Source organism: Giraffa tippelskirchi, chromosome 14, assembly GCF_054371585.1.
Source record: "Giraffa tippelskirchi isolate mGirTip1 chromosome 14, T2T-mGirTip1v1.2.pri, whole genome shotgun sequence".
In the NCBI taxonomy this organism is placed as follows: domain Eukaryota; kingdom Metazoa; phylum Chordata; class Mammalia; order Artiodactyla; family Giraffidae; genus Giraffa; species Giraffa tippelskirchi.
The window spans coordinates 67975386-67993928 of NC_137288.1; the positions used below are offsets into that span (position 1 = coordinate 67975386).

The window sequence follows — 18543 nt, forward strand, 5'->3', positions numbered from 1 at the left end:
GACTCAGCACAGCCAAATAAATAAATAAAAATTGATATTAAAAAAAAAAAAATCCTGGGTGTATCCTTGAGATCCAGATTCTCCTGGTCTGGGATGAGGCCTGAGCACCAGTATGGTTACAGGCCCAAGTGACCTCCATGTGCTTCTGACAGTCATATCACTCTACACTAAACGAGAAATTCTGGGGACTTCCCTGGTGGTCCCGTGGCTAAGACTCCCCGCTCCCAAGGCAGGGGGCCCAGGCCTGACCCATGGTCAGGGAACTAGATCCCACACGTCACAACAAAGGCTGACGATTATACGTGTCACAACTTTCACCTGGCACAGCCACATAACTTAATAAACAGGAAATTTCTAGAAAATGCTAGAAGCAGCCGGATGGAAGGAGTTAGGTGGCCAGAAATGGCTGCAGGACAACACTGACAAAAACGGAGAGCTGTTAGTATGGGGTTGGCCAAAGTTTGTTCAGGTTTTTCCATGAGATGGTGCAGAAAAACCTGAATAAACTTTTTGGCCAATCCAATACTTAAGTCATTTGAACTGCTGTTAAGATTAACCTCCCACCTGTCTCCAAAACTTTCAACAGGTCAGCTACACAAGTACCCAAGGTGCAGGGGGTTGCTGGTGTGAGAATCACACAACAGGAAGAGGTATGTATGGGCAGGAGAGAGCCGTGAGATGAATCCCACGAGAGCGGGAACTCAGACCCTGGGCGTCTCTGAGGTGGACGCTTCGCGGGCACGTGGCTGGGGTGTGATGCTCGGGTTTCAGTGACCACCAGAGTGAAGGGAACGTAAGCCCACGTGCCTACGGCCTGCTGCTTGGACTCCTGGTTTGGTATCCCCTTGACTCCCTTATCCCCCCCCAGTCCCACTGGTTTCCCTCAGTCTTTAAGATGCTTGACCAATTTATGCAATTAAAATGTATGAGTCTATAATCTCACCTAAATTCTGATCAAGTGAATTGCCTACTTGAATCCAATTGAGAGCTCATTCACATTCTAACCAGCATTTTTATTTAAAGATAGAGGCCAAATATACTACAAACGCCCCCATTTCCATCTGTCATTTCACCTAACTGCAAAATAAGATATACTCTAATGTGTCCAGAAACACACAAAAAATAAAACACCTTCCTTTTCCTTACCATGTATTTAGTAATACCTACTAAATTCAGTAATATCTAATTTCACATATACAAATCATGAAAAGTATTTTAAAAATACAAAAGGCACAAATTAATGTGAAACAGAGACATTAGCTTTAAAAAATTAAGTCGGCAAAGAGTTTTTACATGTGTCCATTTATTGATTGCTGGGAATACAGCTTATTGAGAATACACTGACATGCACTTGAGGGGAGAAAATAACCAAACCTGAAAGGTAGCTATTCAATAAGCCTGAGAGTTAATAAGGTAGGAGAGATTAGATCTAAAGACACAGTGTGTGGGGTGACTCCAAAACCACGGAGGGCTCTCCTTAGGATGCCAGGTGCAAATGTTTTGGGAACTTCTGTTCTGCATTACTCGGGAACTACCCGGAGAGAGACAAGATCACCCTATCTCTTTACACTAATTCGAGAAAGCAAGTTGTTCACTGATGTGCCCAAAACCAAAAAACTTGCTGTCAATTCCATTTTTACAAATTCCTCCACACCAATTTGCATGCTTTAGAGTTATAAGCAGCTATGAGATTTAGGAAAGATTCACAACTGATGCGAAAGACTATAGTCATATCATTCCCGTATCTGATTTATGCTCTGTTCTAATACTAGCAGATTTTTACAGCATACTGTCAATTTTTCCCCAAGGTGTTGAACTCTTTACTACGATAAAGTGATATAAATTGTAAATCAAAAGAATTCCAGTTACACTTGAAAGGACAGAGAGATTAAATTACTGGAATGTCTCAGATCATAATTTAAAATTATTTAATGATCTCTGTGGTACATACGACATAAAGATCATAACCTAAAGGTGAATAAAGCACTGAGACTTACTTCTGACTGCAGAGCTACATGCCACCGAGTTTCTCCCAAACTTTTTAACGGGTATTTTTTTCTTAAAATGATAACATCAATGTTACTTGATATTCAAAATGTTTTGAATTGCTTTCTGTGGTAGCAGGAATAAAAAAGAGAAAACAGAAACGGACATACCCCAGTGGAATTAAAAAAAAAGAGGCGGGGGGGGAGGATGTTGGCTTTTTTTTTTTTTAAGAGGCAGTCTGTTCCTTCCATGAACCGTGTTCTTTCCTTAAAGCTCTGGGCAGGGGGTGAGGGGGTGGGGTGGGGGTGGCGCGCGGGGCAGGGCGGGGACCGGTCATGGCTTGCAGCGCTGGACAAACCGAGGGTACAAGCACACGTCTCGGATGTGGTATCTGTCCAGAATCCAGGTTAAGAATCGTTCCAAGCCCAGGCCATAGCCGCCATGTGGACACGTGCCATACTTTCTCTGTTAGAAAGAAAGAGAGAGACAGAGGAATAAAGGCTTAGTTTACAATTTTGTCTAAAACAGTGAAAGTTTTCTGCTGTAAAATGAGTCAGCTTATTGTGGTTAAGGGATCAACCCTTGGACTTTCAGTGGTTAAGAATCTTGCCTGCCATAGAGAAGGAAATGGCAACCCACTCCAGTACTCTTGCCTAGAATATCCCATGGATGGAGGAGCCTGGTTGACTACAGTCCATGGGGTTGCATGGGGTCAACATTTTTAGAGAGGCTAAATTAGATAAGAACTAAAAATTATGTATTTTAAATTTGGTAATATTTCTGTTTTCAGTTTATGAAACTACTGTTTTGTAAATGTGCACAATTTGTGTTACACTTCTTGAAGAAATATATTTTATAAAATATTTAAAAAAAAAAGAATCCGCCTGCCAATGCTGGGGACACGGGTTCGACCCCTGGTCCGGGAAGATCCCACGTGCTCAGGAGCAGCTAGGCCCGCACAGCCTAGAGCCTGTGCTCCAAGACAAGAGACGCCAACGCAATGAGAAGCCTGTGCCCCGCAACAATGACCCAGCGTGGCCAAAAATAAACAAGGAATTCAACCCTAAGCTACACTCCTTCATGGACCACACGGGAAAAAATATTTTGATATGAAAAACAAACCAGGCATTTAACACCGTAGAAAGAAAAGATTTCACACTTCAAATTAAGCTAATGTCTGTTTATCAGAAGAAAAGGAACGACTAGATATTAGCAGGATCTGATGACACATTTTTAAAAACTCAGCAGCAATGAGCGAGGCCAGCAGTTAACAGGTTTTCAAAGTAAGTTAACATATTAGTGGCCAAAGACAAAACCCGCAATACTCACACGCCACATTATTACAACGAAGAGACTGAATACAGCTCCTTCACATGCTAAGGTGCCACCCTGAATTCTTCCCTTCTGACGATTTCAGTTTATACAGAACTATTATACTGAAAAAACGTTAAAGGGTTTATTTAATACAATAGTTTTTACCTGGTCCGTGTACCAGTAATAGGGAGTGGGGTCAATCCCTTCTCTTTTGTAACCTGCCAGGATCTCTTCATTATCCCAGATACGCATGGAACCGCCCACGATCTCACCAACGTTGGGCATCAACACATCGACCTTTCAGAATGAGCAAATAAAACAGTTACGACCAGACTCTCAGTCATGGCGCTGCTCTAGAGTTTGCATGGAAATCACTAAAAGCATCTGATGATCGTGCCAAACTCAAATATGACTCAAATGCTATAATTGAACGAGGCAGGTTAAACACTATCAGAGGGCAGAAAACACCTCTTGAAATGTTGAAGATTTATGATAAAGTATTTGCTGGGAGCTGTGTCTTATTCCAACGCCCCCCCAACCCCCCACCCTTCAAAAGCAGAATCACTGTCTGAGCCCTAAGCTGACAGATTCGGTGAGGCGGGCGTCCTCGGGACAGCGCTGCATGTAGAAGGACTTGATCTCCACAGGGAAGCGACACAGCAAGATGGGCGCGTTGATGGTGTCCGTCATCAGTCTCTCTGGAGCTTCCGGGATGTCCTGAGGTTAGACAGGGGCTTCATGAACATCTACACCTCGAAAGGCACCCTGGCAGAAGCAGCCCTCTGATCCAGCGGCAGTCCGTCATCTTACTCACTCAACAGCCCAGAACACATGTCCACCCATAACCCACGACCAGGCGGGTGTAAGGGACCATTTCTGTAAGCAGATCTGCCTCTTCCTACATTACATCTGGGCCACGTCACACGAGGAATGAACACACACACACACACACAAACCCGAATAAAACCCCACCCGCTGCAGGGGCAGGGTGATGTACTGCTCCACTCTCTCTTCCCAGTGGCCAGTTTCATCTGGGTCTGAAGCAAACGCAGTCCACCCAGTCCCATAAGGTGCAAGATAATCAGCAAATGCTTCACAACATCATTGATCTACACACACACACTATGTTATTAATAACACCGATCTTTAAACTCCTCTGTTAAATCCGCTCCTGTCCTGTTACAATAAATCTACATGCCTTCAACGGTCATAAGACATGGTTGTAAGACAAATAACCAGTGTCGAATTCTTAAGTGTAACCACACCTGGAGCAGTTAGCCAAGAGAGGTTAGATGATGATGAATCAAGTTAATCTGTTTTCCGCTCACGCATTTATGTGTGTAAACCACACATAAATTCAAGTTCAAACTGAAAAAACTTGTCCCGATAAAACCTGATTGGAGAGAATGGGGCAAGACTGATTGATTTAAGGTTAAGAACTGAGGGAGGCCCCCCCATCACCGGGCACAGTGGTTTGCAAGCTCTCACCCTGGAGCCCTGCGCCCTCTACAGTCCAGAGAGGAAGCGGGAGGTGAGTGGGAGAGCTCTTTAACACACTCGAGTCGTGAGTGCAACTGAACTGCAGGAAAAGGGTCTTACTGCACGTCCCAGGGTCTGAAGACCTCTGCTCTACCCTAGCCCCTCCTGTGTATGGGATGACGCTGACACGGGGAGGAAATGCTGACAGGCTCGGAGGACTGCCTGCTGGGCAGTGGGCTCAGTAAGTCCTCTGCCTTTACAAGCGGACGTTCCCTCCGAGGCAGAGACAGGGAATCAGACAGCGGGGTCGCTGGCCTCTGTTACTCAGCAGCAAGCACAGAGGTGGGACTGGAGCCCACCTGGGGGGCTCGTGTTCTTTCCACTCAATCCCACCACCTTGCTGTACTAGGTGATGCCAGCACTCAGGTTTTCAGCACAGAATCTGATTTTATACAAGGTCAACCGAATTCATGAAACAATTAAAAGTAATTTATATAAGCCCAGTACACTGTTCTCTCTGTAGTTTCTTTCTAAAAATGAAATAAAAATCACATATTTCATTTGTAAAACAGATTTGCAAATACTATGTAAGGAGTGGTTAAATGCACAAGGAAGAGGGTTTAGAATAGTGTTAATAACCTATTTCCACAAACAGTGCTGGGAGGGTGGTCCCAGGCAAGACAGACAGGCTCAGTGTATCCGGGGCGCTGGGCCACCTTCCCCATCAAAGCCTTCTCTCCTAGTTTTACATTTTAACCAGTGGCTATTTTCTTCTTTGAACCTCCTCCATACGAAGGAGTTTTAACTCGCTATTTTGGGGGAAGGAAGCACTCTTGCCTGGGAAATCCCATGGACAGAGGAGCCTGGTGGGCTACAGTCCATGGGGAAGCACAGAGTCAGACATGACGGAGCGACTAACACTTTCACTTTTCACCCTTTTTGAAAGAGACAGTTACTTTCTCCAGAAAACCAAAACAAACATACACACATGCCAACACTTGGCATGTTGCTTCGAAGTTCATAACATTCTGAAGCATCCTGCCGGTGTGGAGAATTACAACTAGAGCTAGGAAGAACATGGACCTATGGAACAGGAATGAGACAAAGGGTGGGGTGTGAAGGCTACAAACTGGCCAATATGTACTGAAGACCACGAAGAGGTACCGCCCTAAGGACCACTCCATACCTACTGAGCCATGGATCCTCAGACAGGCCCAAGAAGGAGGGTCTGTGGTCACCATTTACTTAACAACAAGCAGATGCCTCATACATTGCTGGAGAAGCAGAAGTAGCAATCCACTTAAGCATAAGGCTCCTTTTGACATAGTGGCTACAGAGGAATCCATACCTCTCCAAATTCATAGAAAGTTCCATCTTCTTTCTTTACGTTGTGTTCTTTCAGCCACACAATAGCATCTGAATAGTTCATCCGTTTGAAAGGCCGTTTAGGGGGCTTAAAATTCTACAGTAGAAAGGAAAAACACCGTGTATATAATGAAACCATTCACATGAACATTTCAAGAGACGCTATTTACCATTATCATCCGATATTATTTCATGAACGTCAGGACTCGTTCATTTACGCTGGCAGCAGAGGAGCAGAAGCATAAAGGGAGGGGTGTATGTGGATGTGTTCATGTTTATATTTTGATGATAACCATTAATGTGTGTAAATTTCTTGGTACTACAGGAATGCACTATTAAGTAATTAATTCAATCGAAACATGCCTCCTTGCTAACACTTTTAACAGTTTGGATCAGATAACAGTTTGGATCTTAGAAGTGTTATACTTTGTGTACTCTTGATTTAGGTCTCATTTTTAATTGAACATTAAGGGAATTTTAATCCTAACTCTGCCAATATCTTTATCTAGAGGCCTGTAGCCATTTTTGTCTTTTCTGAAATTTTTGTTGCCAAGAAAGGCTGGATTACATTCTTTTTCCTTCCAGATTGAGCTGGTGTAGTGTATGCTTATGATCTTAATTATATAAAAATGGACGCTTAGTTGTGAAAATACACACATAAGAGCTAGAAGGATTTATCAAACGGTAAACTGCTTGTGATTATGAATGACTTTGTTTTTTGCATCTTGTGTTGTTTTGGTTTCCTATTATGCGCATGTTAACTTTTAAGAAATAAATGCTATTTTTAAAGCTTAAAAAAAATTCTTTCAGACTTAAGTCGGGGAATTCTCTGGCAGTCCAGTGGTTAGGACTCTGCACTTCCACTGACCGCCAAGGGCCCAGCTGGAACTAAGATCCCACAAGTCATGCAGGGCAGTCAAAAAAACCCCCAAAAAACTGGACATCCCTAAAAATGAAACACACATACCAACTTTCTATGTAAGTTAAAATACTATGAAGTTATTGGCAATGACTAGTATCCAATTTTAGTCTTCAAAATATCAATCTGGAAATGGGTAAAGGGGATCAAAAAGTACAAACTTCCAGTTATAAAAGAGGTTAAGTACCAATAGGATGTAATGTATGACATGGTGACTATAATCAGTAATACTGTAGTATAAATCTGAAAGTTGGTAAGAAAGGACCTTGAAAGGTTGCATTACAAGAAAAAAGCTGTAACTACGTGTGGTGTGGGGAGTCATTTTCTGTTTTTTAAAATTTTATTTATTTTTGGCTGCCCTGGGTCTACGTTGTGGTGTGTGGGCTTCTCATTGTGGCGGCTTCTCTTGTTGGGGGGCATAGGCTGTAGCACATGTGGGCTTCAGCAGTTGTGGTGCCCAGTAGCCCCGAGGCATATGGAATCCTCCCAGGCCGGGGATCGAACCCATGTCCCCTGCACTGGCAGGTGGGCCCTCAACCACTGAACTACCAAGGAAGTCCCATATATATATATCAAAGCATTACGGTGTACAACTAAAAGTAATATGTTATATATCAATTATCATTCAAAAAACCAGTCATTTATTTCAAAGCTCACCAAGCTATTAAATCTATAAAAATCAAGAATGTGGACTTGGCTGCCTTCTAAAACAGAATCCTCATTCCATGTTTCCATACAACAGCAGACCTACCGGGTTGAGGTCACGCACTATGCTTCCTGCAGGTGATTTCAAGACTCTATCGACCACATCACACACCAAGTCCTCCAATCGGTTCAGGAGCTCCTCAAAGGTCAGGAAAGGACACTCAGCTTCCACGTGAGTGTATCTGAGGAACACGACACTAGCTCAGAGCTGCCCTTCTTTCCACTAAGTTTCTCTCAAGCAAGGATCTTAACGCTGGGAAACTGTCCAGAAAAGTAAAATTCCCACCTTGCTAATCAACTCCCAACTCTGCAAATTAGTTTTAGCCTACCCGATTTCCTTTCCCCCTTGTTAGTGATTTCTTGTTTATTCCCCAACACATAAAGGATCAAGAGAGAGCAAATCAACAGAACTTCGTGAGCTATGACCTAAGAAGTAGAACTTCTTGGACAGTTTCCATTAACTCATTCAAGTGCCCTTTTTAAAACCTCTTAATACCTCAGAGGTTTTACACAGACTGTCATTTACCTCCATGAAGATTGCTTTTCTGAACAGGTTTTCTCAGAAAACAAAATTTAAAACAAAAGCGAAAAGACAACCGCATACTCAGCCAGGTGCCTTCGTGTTCTGGACTGTTCTGCCCTGTATGACTGTGCGATACAGAAGACATCTCCCAGAGCCGGAATGCAGGTCTCCAGGTAGAGCTGAGAGGACTGGGTCAGATACGCCTCTTCCCCAAAATAGTCGAGCTTGAAGAGCGTGGCGCCGCCTTCCACTTGTGTTTGCACTAACGTTGGAGGAGTGATCTGTGCAAACAAACAGGAAAGGGGTACACAAGAGGCCTTCCGTGAGCACCGGGGCTCAAGTTCAAGCACGCGAAAAGGCGTCATCTGTAGAGGATGACCCGCGCACGCTTACTTCGTGGTATCCCCTGTCGAAGAAGTGGTCTCTGAAGCACCGGGTGACCACCGAGCGCGCCTTCAGGATCTTGGACACGTTCTCCCCCCGGATCATCATGTGTCTATTGTTGAGCTGCACGTCAACGTCAGACTCCTCGTTGATCAAGTTGTCAGCGCCTCCAGCGGGGGCCAATCCGATCAGTTCCCAAAAGTCACAGCTCAGCTCATGGCCCCCCGGAGCCTACACATTTAGACGGGGTGGGGAGGAAAGGAGGGAGGGAGGGAGACAGAAAATGTCCAGTGTGACGGGTTCTCACTTGTGTCAACATTTTTCAGTAAGCTCTTATTTCTAAGAACCTATCTTTATTAGCCTACCCTTCTAAACACAAAGACCCAGTAATTAAATTTCATATTGACAGATTTAATATTTCTTTCAGAGTAAATCATTCACACACGCACACCCTTTTTTAAAAAACAGAAAAGCACAAACTAGAAAATAAACTATAATCCCACGACCTGGAGTAACCATTAACTACTGTCAACATCTTAGTATATCTTTCTAGCCTTTGCCCAGTAATTCAAAAGTAACATAACACCCACACTGAAAAATTCCTTAAATACCAAGGTTTTACTAAAAGATGTTTCTCTCTGGAACATATAGATAGTAAGAATTCAAATTCCCCTAACAATCCCACTGAAAGCCTTGTGTTTGGGAGCCACATAGTGTGGAACATACAGCCATCTCGGTGCCCAACAATGGCAGCAAGGAATAGCAGGGCAGCCACCGCACTTTGCAATCACATTACTGACACGGAAAACCCAGTGAACTTGAACCACATATTCACCCTTAATACAAGTTCTTTATATGGGCTCTGGGAGACTCTTTTATCAATAGTTCTAGTCTCAGGAGGACCCTATGGGCTCCCTCTGCTGGTTAATATGTCATGTTTGTTTTCTTTCCCAAGAACAAATACAACCACAGTTGTTACTTGAACAATAATTACCAACAAGTAGCTCTTACTGGTACTAGGTGACATGTGTGTTGGCTGGGGAACAAACAACTCTCTGTCAGAGTTCTATTTAAGTTTGTTTTTTTTAAGAGTCTTTCAAATTCTATTTTAAAAGTTTCAAATTTAGATTACTGTTCTTTCCTGAAACACTTCTGGTAAATGAAATTTTTATTTTCACCTAGCTGAAAAATTATTCACATACAAATACCAAGTTATTCTCGCCTGTGAAGATTATTCAGTAATTCTCTAGGCTGAAAATCACTGAGATCGTTATATCATACAAGCTGTACGGCACGCCTATTTCACTGGAAAAGGAAAAGGCAGTCTAAAGTTAGCAAGTGCATCACATCTTTATATTTATAATGCTAAATTCCAAAAAACACAAACAAAGACACTGGAAAACAACAAGCACACAACTCTTCTCTCAGAAACTCAGCACGCTCACCTGCTTGCCCTGTGGGGTAAGATTCAGCACTCCATACACGGCAACACTGCTCTCAGTGGACAGGACAACGCCGCCGTAACACTGACACTACAGGAGCATCAAGCGCACATTTAGTTGTTCACATTTATAGTCAAATATTCTACCATACAGAAAGCAAAGGGGATTATTTATAAACAAGTTATCTAGTCCAAAACTACTAAAATAAAAGACAGCCATTCAATCAAATGTTTATCTATATATAGATACACACATATTATGTGCATACATCCTTTACACATATATATATGCATAAATAACACTAGTCCACATCTCTTTAAAAAAGTGAAGGAGAACTTTGTAAGGGAGGGATCAGGCCATCAACACCTGAGTCCATTAATCATAAGGATGACAGAAACTATGTGATTCATGATGTGATGTAATTGAAAGAAGACAGCCATGTCCATGAAATACTTATATCAAGAAGACCTGAATCGGATCAGACCTAACCTTCAGCTTGTAAGAAACACAAAGGAGAGAGGAACATTTACATCTTATGATGCAATCGACCACATCCAGAATGTGACAAGTCCCACAGGACAAATGACCCAATTTTTTTCCAATAAATAGCATGGGGGAATGCGATGGAGAAAAGAGAATGAAAGGGGAGATCTGCTACAGATTGAGAGATTTCAGAGACATTATCAACTAAAGGCAATATGTAGTAGCTCTTGTTCGGATCCTCATTTAAACTAACCAACTGTAAAAAGACATTATGCATCAATTGGGAGAATCTGACTGGATATTTTTTTGCGGGAGGGTGTGATAATGGTAGTGTGGTTATATTAAAATTATTTCTTCTTGGGGAAGCATATGCAAGTATGTTTACATGAAATATGATGTCTGGGAGATAAAAGGGGGGGAAGAGTAAACCAGAATTGGCAATATATTAGTTACTGGTTGTTAAAGACTTAATGCGTATCCCTCCCAAATCCCTATGTTGAAACCCTTTCCTGCCACGTGATGCTGTTAGGAGGTGGAGCCTTTGAGAGGTAGTTAGGATTACATCAGAGCATGAGGGTGGTGCCCTCATGAATGGAAACAATGCTTTCAGAAGAGTCAGGAGAGAGTTTACTTCCCCTCTCTGCAAGCCAAGGATGAGGATACAACAGGAAGTGGCCAGTCTGCACCAGAAGAGGGCCCTCACCAGAACCTGACCACGCCAGCACCCTGATCTGGACTTCCAACCACTAGAACCGTGAGAAATAAACTTCTGTTGTCCCCTCGCCCCCCAGTTTATGGTACTCAGTCATAGCGGCCCAACTAAGACATTACTGAGGCTGAGAGAGGAGCCTGGGAGGTTTCCTCCTCCTGTTCCATTTTTGAGATGTTTGAAATTTCCCACAATAACAGTTTAAAATAAGTATCCAGATGCCCAAATTCCCTAAACTAACAATAAAGAAACCTATTGAAAATAATCAAATATTCAGCCATTGTGAATATGAGAAAATGTTTACCAAATCATCTGACAAGACACACTGGAGAAAACCTGTACCATCGCGCAACACCAGGAACATTAAATTCTTTCCTAAAAATGAGAAAGAGGAAGTTTAGCCGGACTGTTCTTGAGGCACCTGAAAGTACTTTCTCATAATTTAATCTTATATGAAGGAACTGCCAAGTTTAAATGTGGAAAATTCAAACCTCCTATGGGGCCTTGTTCCTTTGTAGTAGTACCACTACTCAGTATCTGGGAAGTATTTCACCTTCTTTACTGTGTTTTCAAACCCTACACGAGCCTCCTGACCCACAAGATCATGGGAAAGCAGGACAGTAAATATGTGAATCGAGGGACTGAGTCTCCTTCACCTCCGAGTCCCCTGCAATGCCCAGCACAGTGTGTTCCGTGGAGGGTGATACACACCGCCACACAGAATCACTGGTGGCTTTTTATGCCCTATTTCTTTTTTTATGAAAGATTTGATAACCACTTACAATAAGAGACATGCAAAAAAATAATAATAAAAAGAGAAAGCAAAACATCAGGACCAAGTACAAATATGCTAATCATAAAAATTAACATCACTGACATCAATGAAGTTTCAGATTTGGCTCTGCACTTTCTGTAGTGTACTTTTCATTAGATAATTAGATACTTCAATTCAATTCATTGATAATTTTCATTAGATAATTCAATTCAATTCAACAAATATTTCCTGGATACCTCCTGATCATTGTATCCAGGATCAAAGGATACAACTGACTGTATACATTATGGTTAAGCAACATTTAAATAATTTTTAAACTTTCAATAGTTGTAGTAAAAGAATGAACTTAGGATATAAATCACTGTTTCCTTTAAAGAGCTAGCATTCCCAAACAAAAATACCCTCAAGTAAATGTTTTTTTTTATGGTCTTCTTTTAAGACTACGGATATTGAAAATTAAAGAGAGAAAAGTACAACTTGGCCAGTTACCTTGCCTACGCAGCCTGTGGACCCAGCCAAATACCTTTACCCTTTGGCCTCTATATCCTTCTAGTTCCCGAATCTTCACCTGTCAAGTTAAAACAAATAACATTTGACCCAGCATGTCATTCATCACATACCAAGTTTGTCACATATCGGATAGATGGCAGTAAAGTGTTAAAAAACCACAAATGATGTAAAACTGCAGAGAGCCACTCTACCGCAGATCAGACAAAAAATCTCACCACACCAGAGGGGTTTAAAATAATAAACATCCAAGTCTTCCTTCTCTTAGTGCAAAAGCAGCCGAGAGAAACACCCAGTACTTCAGATATTGCTATAACAAGTCAGTGAGTCAATGAAATTCATGGCAGCAACAACCCTAGTCCACACAGAGCCCCTTCCCTGACCTCACAGACCCTCCCGCCACCCTGGGAGGTGGAAGCTATCAAGGCTGGCTTTTCATCCGGTGAGGGGGACGGAGAAGAGAGGGGCGGGGAGGAAGGGGCTGGTGGGTGTGGCCAAGCACACAGCTCCCTCACTAAGGAAGTAAGAAAAACACAATTCAGCAGCAATAATTATTCTGTTCTAGAAAGAACATAGATATAATTCAATTTTTTAAAAAAAATCACAAAACCCTTTTTCTCTTAAGAGGTCATGAAAATCATGGATTTCAACCTCTCCTTCTACAGTGAGGAAACTGCCCCCAGGGAGGGTAAAATCACTGAACTGAGACCCACAGCCCACCAGGCCTGGATGCCACGACTGGCAGCTTTCAGTGGGGACAGAATGTGTTCAACAAGGCGACTACTCAATTTTATTAAAAAGTGAGCCCCACAAGGACCAGACTCACAACTCTCCAGCACTATCGCTCTCTCTCCCTTCTGAAAGAAGAGACAGACACCGCAAAGACCCGAGCATGCAGCACGCCCCTCAGACAGCAAGTAACAGCGTGACCCGTGGGCCCACCATCTGAAACAATACGCATCACACTTCGGAGAAGGCAATGGCACCCCACTCCAGTACTCTTGCCTGGAAAATCCCGTGGACGGAGGAGCCTGGTAGGCTACAGCCCATGGGGTCGCTAAGAGTCGGACACGACTGAGCGACTTTACTTTCACTTTTCCCTTTCATGAACTGGAGAAGGAAATGGCAACCCACTCCAGTATTCTTGCCTGGAGAATCCCAGGGATGGCGGAGCCTGGTGGGCTGCTGTCTATGGGGTCGCACAGAGTCGGACACGACTGAAGCGACTTAGCAGCAGCAGCAGCAGCATCACACTTACACATTTTGGCTCTGGAAGACTTGGGTCATTTTTAATGGTAATCTTCTTTGCTTCTTCCAGGTTCTTCTCTCTTCGCAAATTGTCTTCTGCCTAGTTTTAGTAAGGGGGCAATCTGTTAACATGGCATGTGGTGTCCTCATCTGAAAAACGCTCACAGAGCACTCACTGCTCACCTCCTTCTTCTCCCGGGACTCACTCTTCATCTGCTCCCTGTGCCACAGCTTCCTAATGTTCTTCATCTGGGACTTAGAGATAACATCCCACCTCTGGGGGGATAAACAGACATTCAGTGTTTTCAAGACCTCTGTATTCTAGTGAAAATTTCTTCACAAAATCAAATTCTGTGAAGTTTCGGGTTCACCTTACCTCATTTTCTTTTTGTGAATCTACGTAAATGGTAGGAAAGGGTTCTTTTCCAACTGTCATCAAAGCCTTGGGGAAGGGAGAGAAAGGATATTCTTTTAACATCATTCAATGTTTAAAATTAAGGTTACACCTGACTCACGAGGTAACTTCGATCACCTAGAATATTATCAAGAGCCCAGAAGAAAACATGAAGACCCCACTAGCCAAAGGTCAATGCTGACAGAAGGCACGGCTGAATGAACTAAGAAGACCGTGCTTAAAGTAGACCATCCTTTCCTGAACAATTCTAGCAATGTCATTTTACAAAGGATATAATTTCCCATACTAGTGAACAAGAAGCAACAGATTTTAAGAGGCCACAGGGACCAGCAGGAAGTATGCTGACAACCACAGACGGGACAGCTGACAACAAAGGCCACCTGCCGAGCGCCTCTGGGTGGCGAACTCTCACCAAGGATCTAGGCGAGTCATTTCAGAAACTCTCAACATAATGGTCGGGGAAGAGGAAGGCTAAGTTTCATTTAACTGGAAAAATTCCTATGTGTAGAATATGTACCCCTTTTCAACCTTTCCAGATATACTGGAACGTATCTGATATCACCGTATCATTTGATATCTTATAGTTTATATTCTTTTCTAAAAAAATTGATGGTTGGAAATATGTAAAAAATAAGTATTTTATTAACTGCTTCAAATATTCCTTCAAATCTGCTCCTAAGTTATCATCAATCAAGAAACGTAATGAGTTGTTGTCTGTAGTTCTGTAGTGTAACATCTGAAGCTTATGAAAACCGACCTTTTCTAAAGATCTAGTTTCCAAACCCGAAAAATACTTTTCATCTTGATTGAACACCTGTCTCAACTGCATTACTGCTAGAGAGGAGGGAACCTGGATCTTCTGGAAACATCCAACAGAGTTCAGTTTCTCCTTTTAACAATCAGACTTTGTAAGATGCTTGTAAATCACTAAGAACTGATTTACTAGCTGACAGTCTGTACTGATTCCTTCTTTGCTATCACACATTGAAAGAACCCAAGTGTAATTCTCCAAATCAGACTGCCACACTTTTTGCTAACAGCGTATGTTCATCTAAATACTACTGTCCGTTTTGGGGAATGACCCCAACAATCTGAAATGAGAGACTTTCCGCTAAGGTTTAAAAAGTAAGATCCGTGTGAGACACACCAAAACATAATCAGAGTGTGAGCTAAAAGAGGAGCCAATGGTTCTAGGACAGGAAGACTTGATAACAACCTAAACAAATACTGTAACACAGCTCACAGGAAGGGGGACTGGACAGCCAAGGATACAGAGCAAGGTCAGGGCAGTGCTCTTCCTGGTGCTGTCCTGGGGACAGGGCCTTATCCAGCTTCCTTCTGTGGCAGCTGTAGCCATTCCAGTCAACAGGCAAGGCCACAGATACCTTCAGAGGGATGGCTTCCTGGCCCTACACCATAACCTGATACAATCAGATACCTACGCCCTGAGTCAAAGCTCTTGAAGAACTCATCCGAACTGTATTTGGCCTTTCATGCAAGCTGGCTTAGAGAACATGCTAAACTTCCTGATAGATTCTACTACCCTGAGAAATAATAATTTACTGTTAAATTAGCATCCTGGCTTTAGGCTCCAGACTCATGAAATCCTGAGAGTCTGTTCTGAGGAATGGGTCCCTTTCTTGGTACTGATATAAATTAGGTTCCTTAATCTCAAGATTCAAGATCACACCTGGATTCAAGTGGTAAACTCACCAAGAGAACTCTGAGGAGTCAGTTTGGAAGAAATGTTTGGAATAAACTCAGTATGACTATGGGAAGATAATTTTTATTTCTACAAGAATTAAAAAACTGATCATTTGACTCATTGGAGAGAAAAATTCCAAGATGCAATGCTGATGGTAAGGAAGAAAAGAAGACACCTATTAAAAATGTTCAAGGGGAATTCCCTGATAATCCAGTGGTCAGGGACTTGGTGCTTTCACTACCAAGGGCCTGGGTTCAATCCCTGGCCGGAGAACTAAAGATCCCACAAGCCTCAAGCCGTGTGTGTCCCCCCTCCAAAAAAGAAAGTTCAAGTAACTTTAGGCATACAGCATCTAATACCCGTAAAGCGACACACCTGTATACACCCCCTACTTGCCCTTTTCCAAAAGGTCTCTTCAAATCTAGTGCTTAAGATAAAACTCCTGACAAGTCATATAATAACTGGCAGGAGTCATTAATAAATACAAAGTCGTTTGCCTAATGAGGAAGAGGCACTACCTTAAGGCCTGTTTTAAAAGGTTTCTCCTTGGTTCCATCACCAGTAGCATCATTTCCCTCTCGGTCGGAGACATACAGCTCTGCTGTTTTACAAAAAGAGAGTAAGTTACTTGTTTGATCGATAATTACCAGTCACCTCATACTGCAGCTACTTTATCCATTCTTTATCTTTGTAAACAGAACATGTATCTGATTAGTGAAAATTATCAAACTCCAGGAGCTTCCCCACTGGTCCAGTGGTTACGACTCCACGCTGCCAATGCAGGGGGTGTGGGTTCCATCCCTGGGTCCCTGAGATCCCACATGCCATGAGGCGCAGCCAAAAGATTCTTACATTTTCTCTAATTAAAAAAATGTATCAAAGTCCAAAAGAAATTATATCATAACTTATTTTCCCACTCTCCTATCCAAGGACATCCATTCCATAAGAGACTGATCAAATTTAGCTTTTCAAAATGAACTGTGATCATTTTCCTTTGGGATACTGCTTCTATTAATATCTACTTGAATCCCAACAACAAAGCAAGGGCTTTGTAGTTAGCCAGACAGGCCAACTGGGATGTTGCACTTTAACAGCCAGGGACCCTGGAGAATTCACTTTCCGGGCTTGTTTCTGAGCCTGTAAAATGACGGAAACGATGCCACATGTTGAAATACTGAGAATGAAATACGTGAATCGGATATCCTGGTGCCAGAGCACAGAAAATCAAAATAAACATCAGTTTCCTCTGGCCTCTAAAGGAAACCAAAAGCTCCGAAGGTAAACGAATTGCACAAGGGCCTCACAACTGTGAGCGCGCAGAGACATCACTTCGGATCTCCTACATCCTCTCCCTTTCCTACTGCACCAGATGGCCTCCCAGGCCCTCTCCACATAAACGAGGGTGAGCGAGAGGGGCATTCTCGAGCCCTCTCCTGAGGGTCACTCGGAAGACGCACACACTCGGGGGCGGCCCTGAGGTCTGGCCGGGCCTCGCCGGGCCTTCCTCGGCGGAACCACGAGCTTTCCCTCAGCGGGGCCGCGCGGCGCCCGGGAGAAGCCCGGCCCGGCCTGGCCCGCGAGCGTGGTCCAGGCCCGCCCTCCCCATCTGCCTCCATCCGCGCGCGCAGCGCTGAAAGCTGTACTCGGCGGGAACGCGGGGCCTGCCCGCAGCAGGGGCCCCACTCACACCCCCCCGGCGGCCCCCGGCCTCACTCACCGAGCACCATCCCTGCGGCCGCCCTCGCCACCTCCAAGGACATCGCCGCCAACACGCAGCTGCTGCCTGGTCTCCCCGCGGCGTGCACCGGCGGCCTCCTCAACTCAGAGGTTGCATCAGCGAACGTCGCGCGGAAGCCGTCGCCGTAAGTCACCCCAGCGTCGCGGCTCCATTGGTTACGGGAGGTTACGCAGCTAGGGCGAGCGGCGCCGCAGCCGCCATCTTCGGTTCAGGCAGAGGCAACTTCCGGTTCCGGCGCCGCCTCCGTGCTACCCGCTCCCTTCCGGTTGCGCTGGGAGCTCGAGGGGCACCGTGCTGGGGCACTCCTTGGCAACGCTGTTGTCCCAATATCTGCGGCCTCCATCTCCCCAACTTCCCTGCTGAGTCTCTCAGTTCCGCCCCACCCCTACGCCTGCTGTGGGCGCGGTCAGGCCCTCCTGGAAACCAGACCTAGGGGTTCATCCCAGATCCACAGATCCTGGAGTGGAATTTATGTCGTCATCAAATTAATGACGATCCATGTCGTCATCAGCCGCGAGCTGGGGCGGAGGTAGGGGTGAGGGGCAGAGCTAGGGGTAGTCTTGTCTCCCATTCATTGTCTACCTTGAACATGACGCTTTAACGTTGTTGTTTCAATGAATTTAGGAGTGTAATTCTGTGTCACTTGGATTATAGTGTGTATTTTTTAAAATTATAAATTGGAGGATAATTGTTTTACAACGTCGTGTTGGTTTCTGCCCTACATCAGTCTGAATCAGCCGTGAGTGTACATATTCCCTCCCTCCATAGGGTGTATTTTCATTTTAACTTAGAAACGTCAGTATTAGGGAGGTCGTAACAATACCGTGTGAAGAACTGGGGCTTCAG

General features: G+C 43.8%; 1 protein-coding gene across 2 annotated transcripts; it reads right to left on the reverse strand.

The window, feature by feature from the left end:
• Window positions 1–1286: 1286 nt before the first annotated feature.
• NARS1 (asparaginyl-tRNA synthetase 1) lies at window positions 1287–17797 on the reverse strand. Of its 2 annotated transcripts, none has more exons than XM_081562936.1 (15): window positions 17677–17797; window positions 16478–16557; window positions 14216–14281; window positions 14023–14115; window positions 13850–13939; window positions 12574–12652; window positions 11614–11684; window positions 10121–10207; window positions 8685–8906; window positions 8373–8572; window positions 7815–7950; window positions 6128–6241; window positions 3886–4017; window positions 3466–3597; window positions 1287–2451 (listed from the first exon to the last, which is right to left on the reverse strand). In XM_081562936.1, exons 1-15 carry the CDS (start codon window positions 17717–17719, stop codon window positions 2320–2322), a joined length of 1677 nt encoding a protein of 558 aa, XP_081419062.1. In that variant the 5' UTR covers window positions 17720–17797; the 3' UTR covers window positions 1287–2319. The 2 variants fall into 2 exon arrangements, with proteins under 2 accessions (XP_081419062.1, XP_081419061.1); XM_081562935.1 differs by having other exon boundaries at window positions 16478–16560.
• Window positions 17798–18543: the final 746 nt, after the last annotated feature.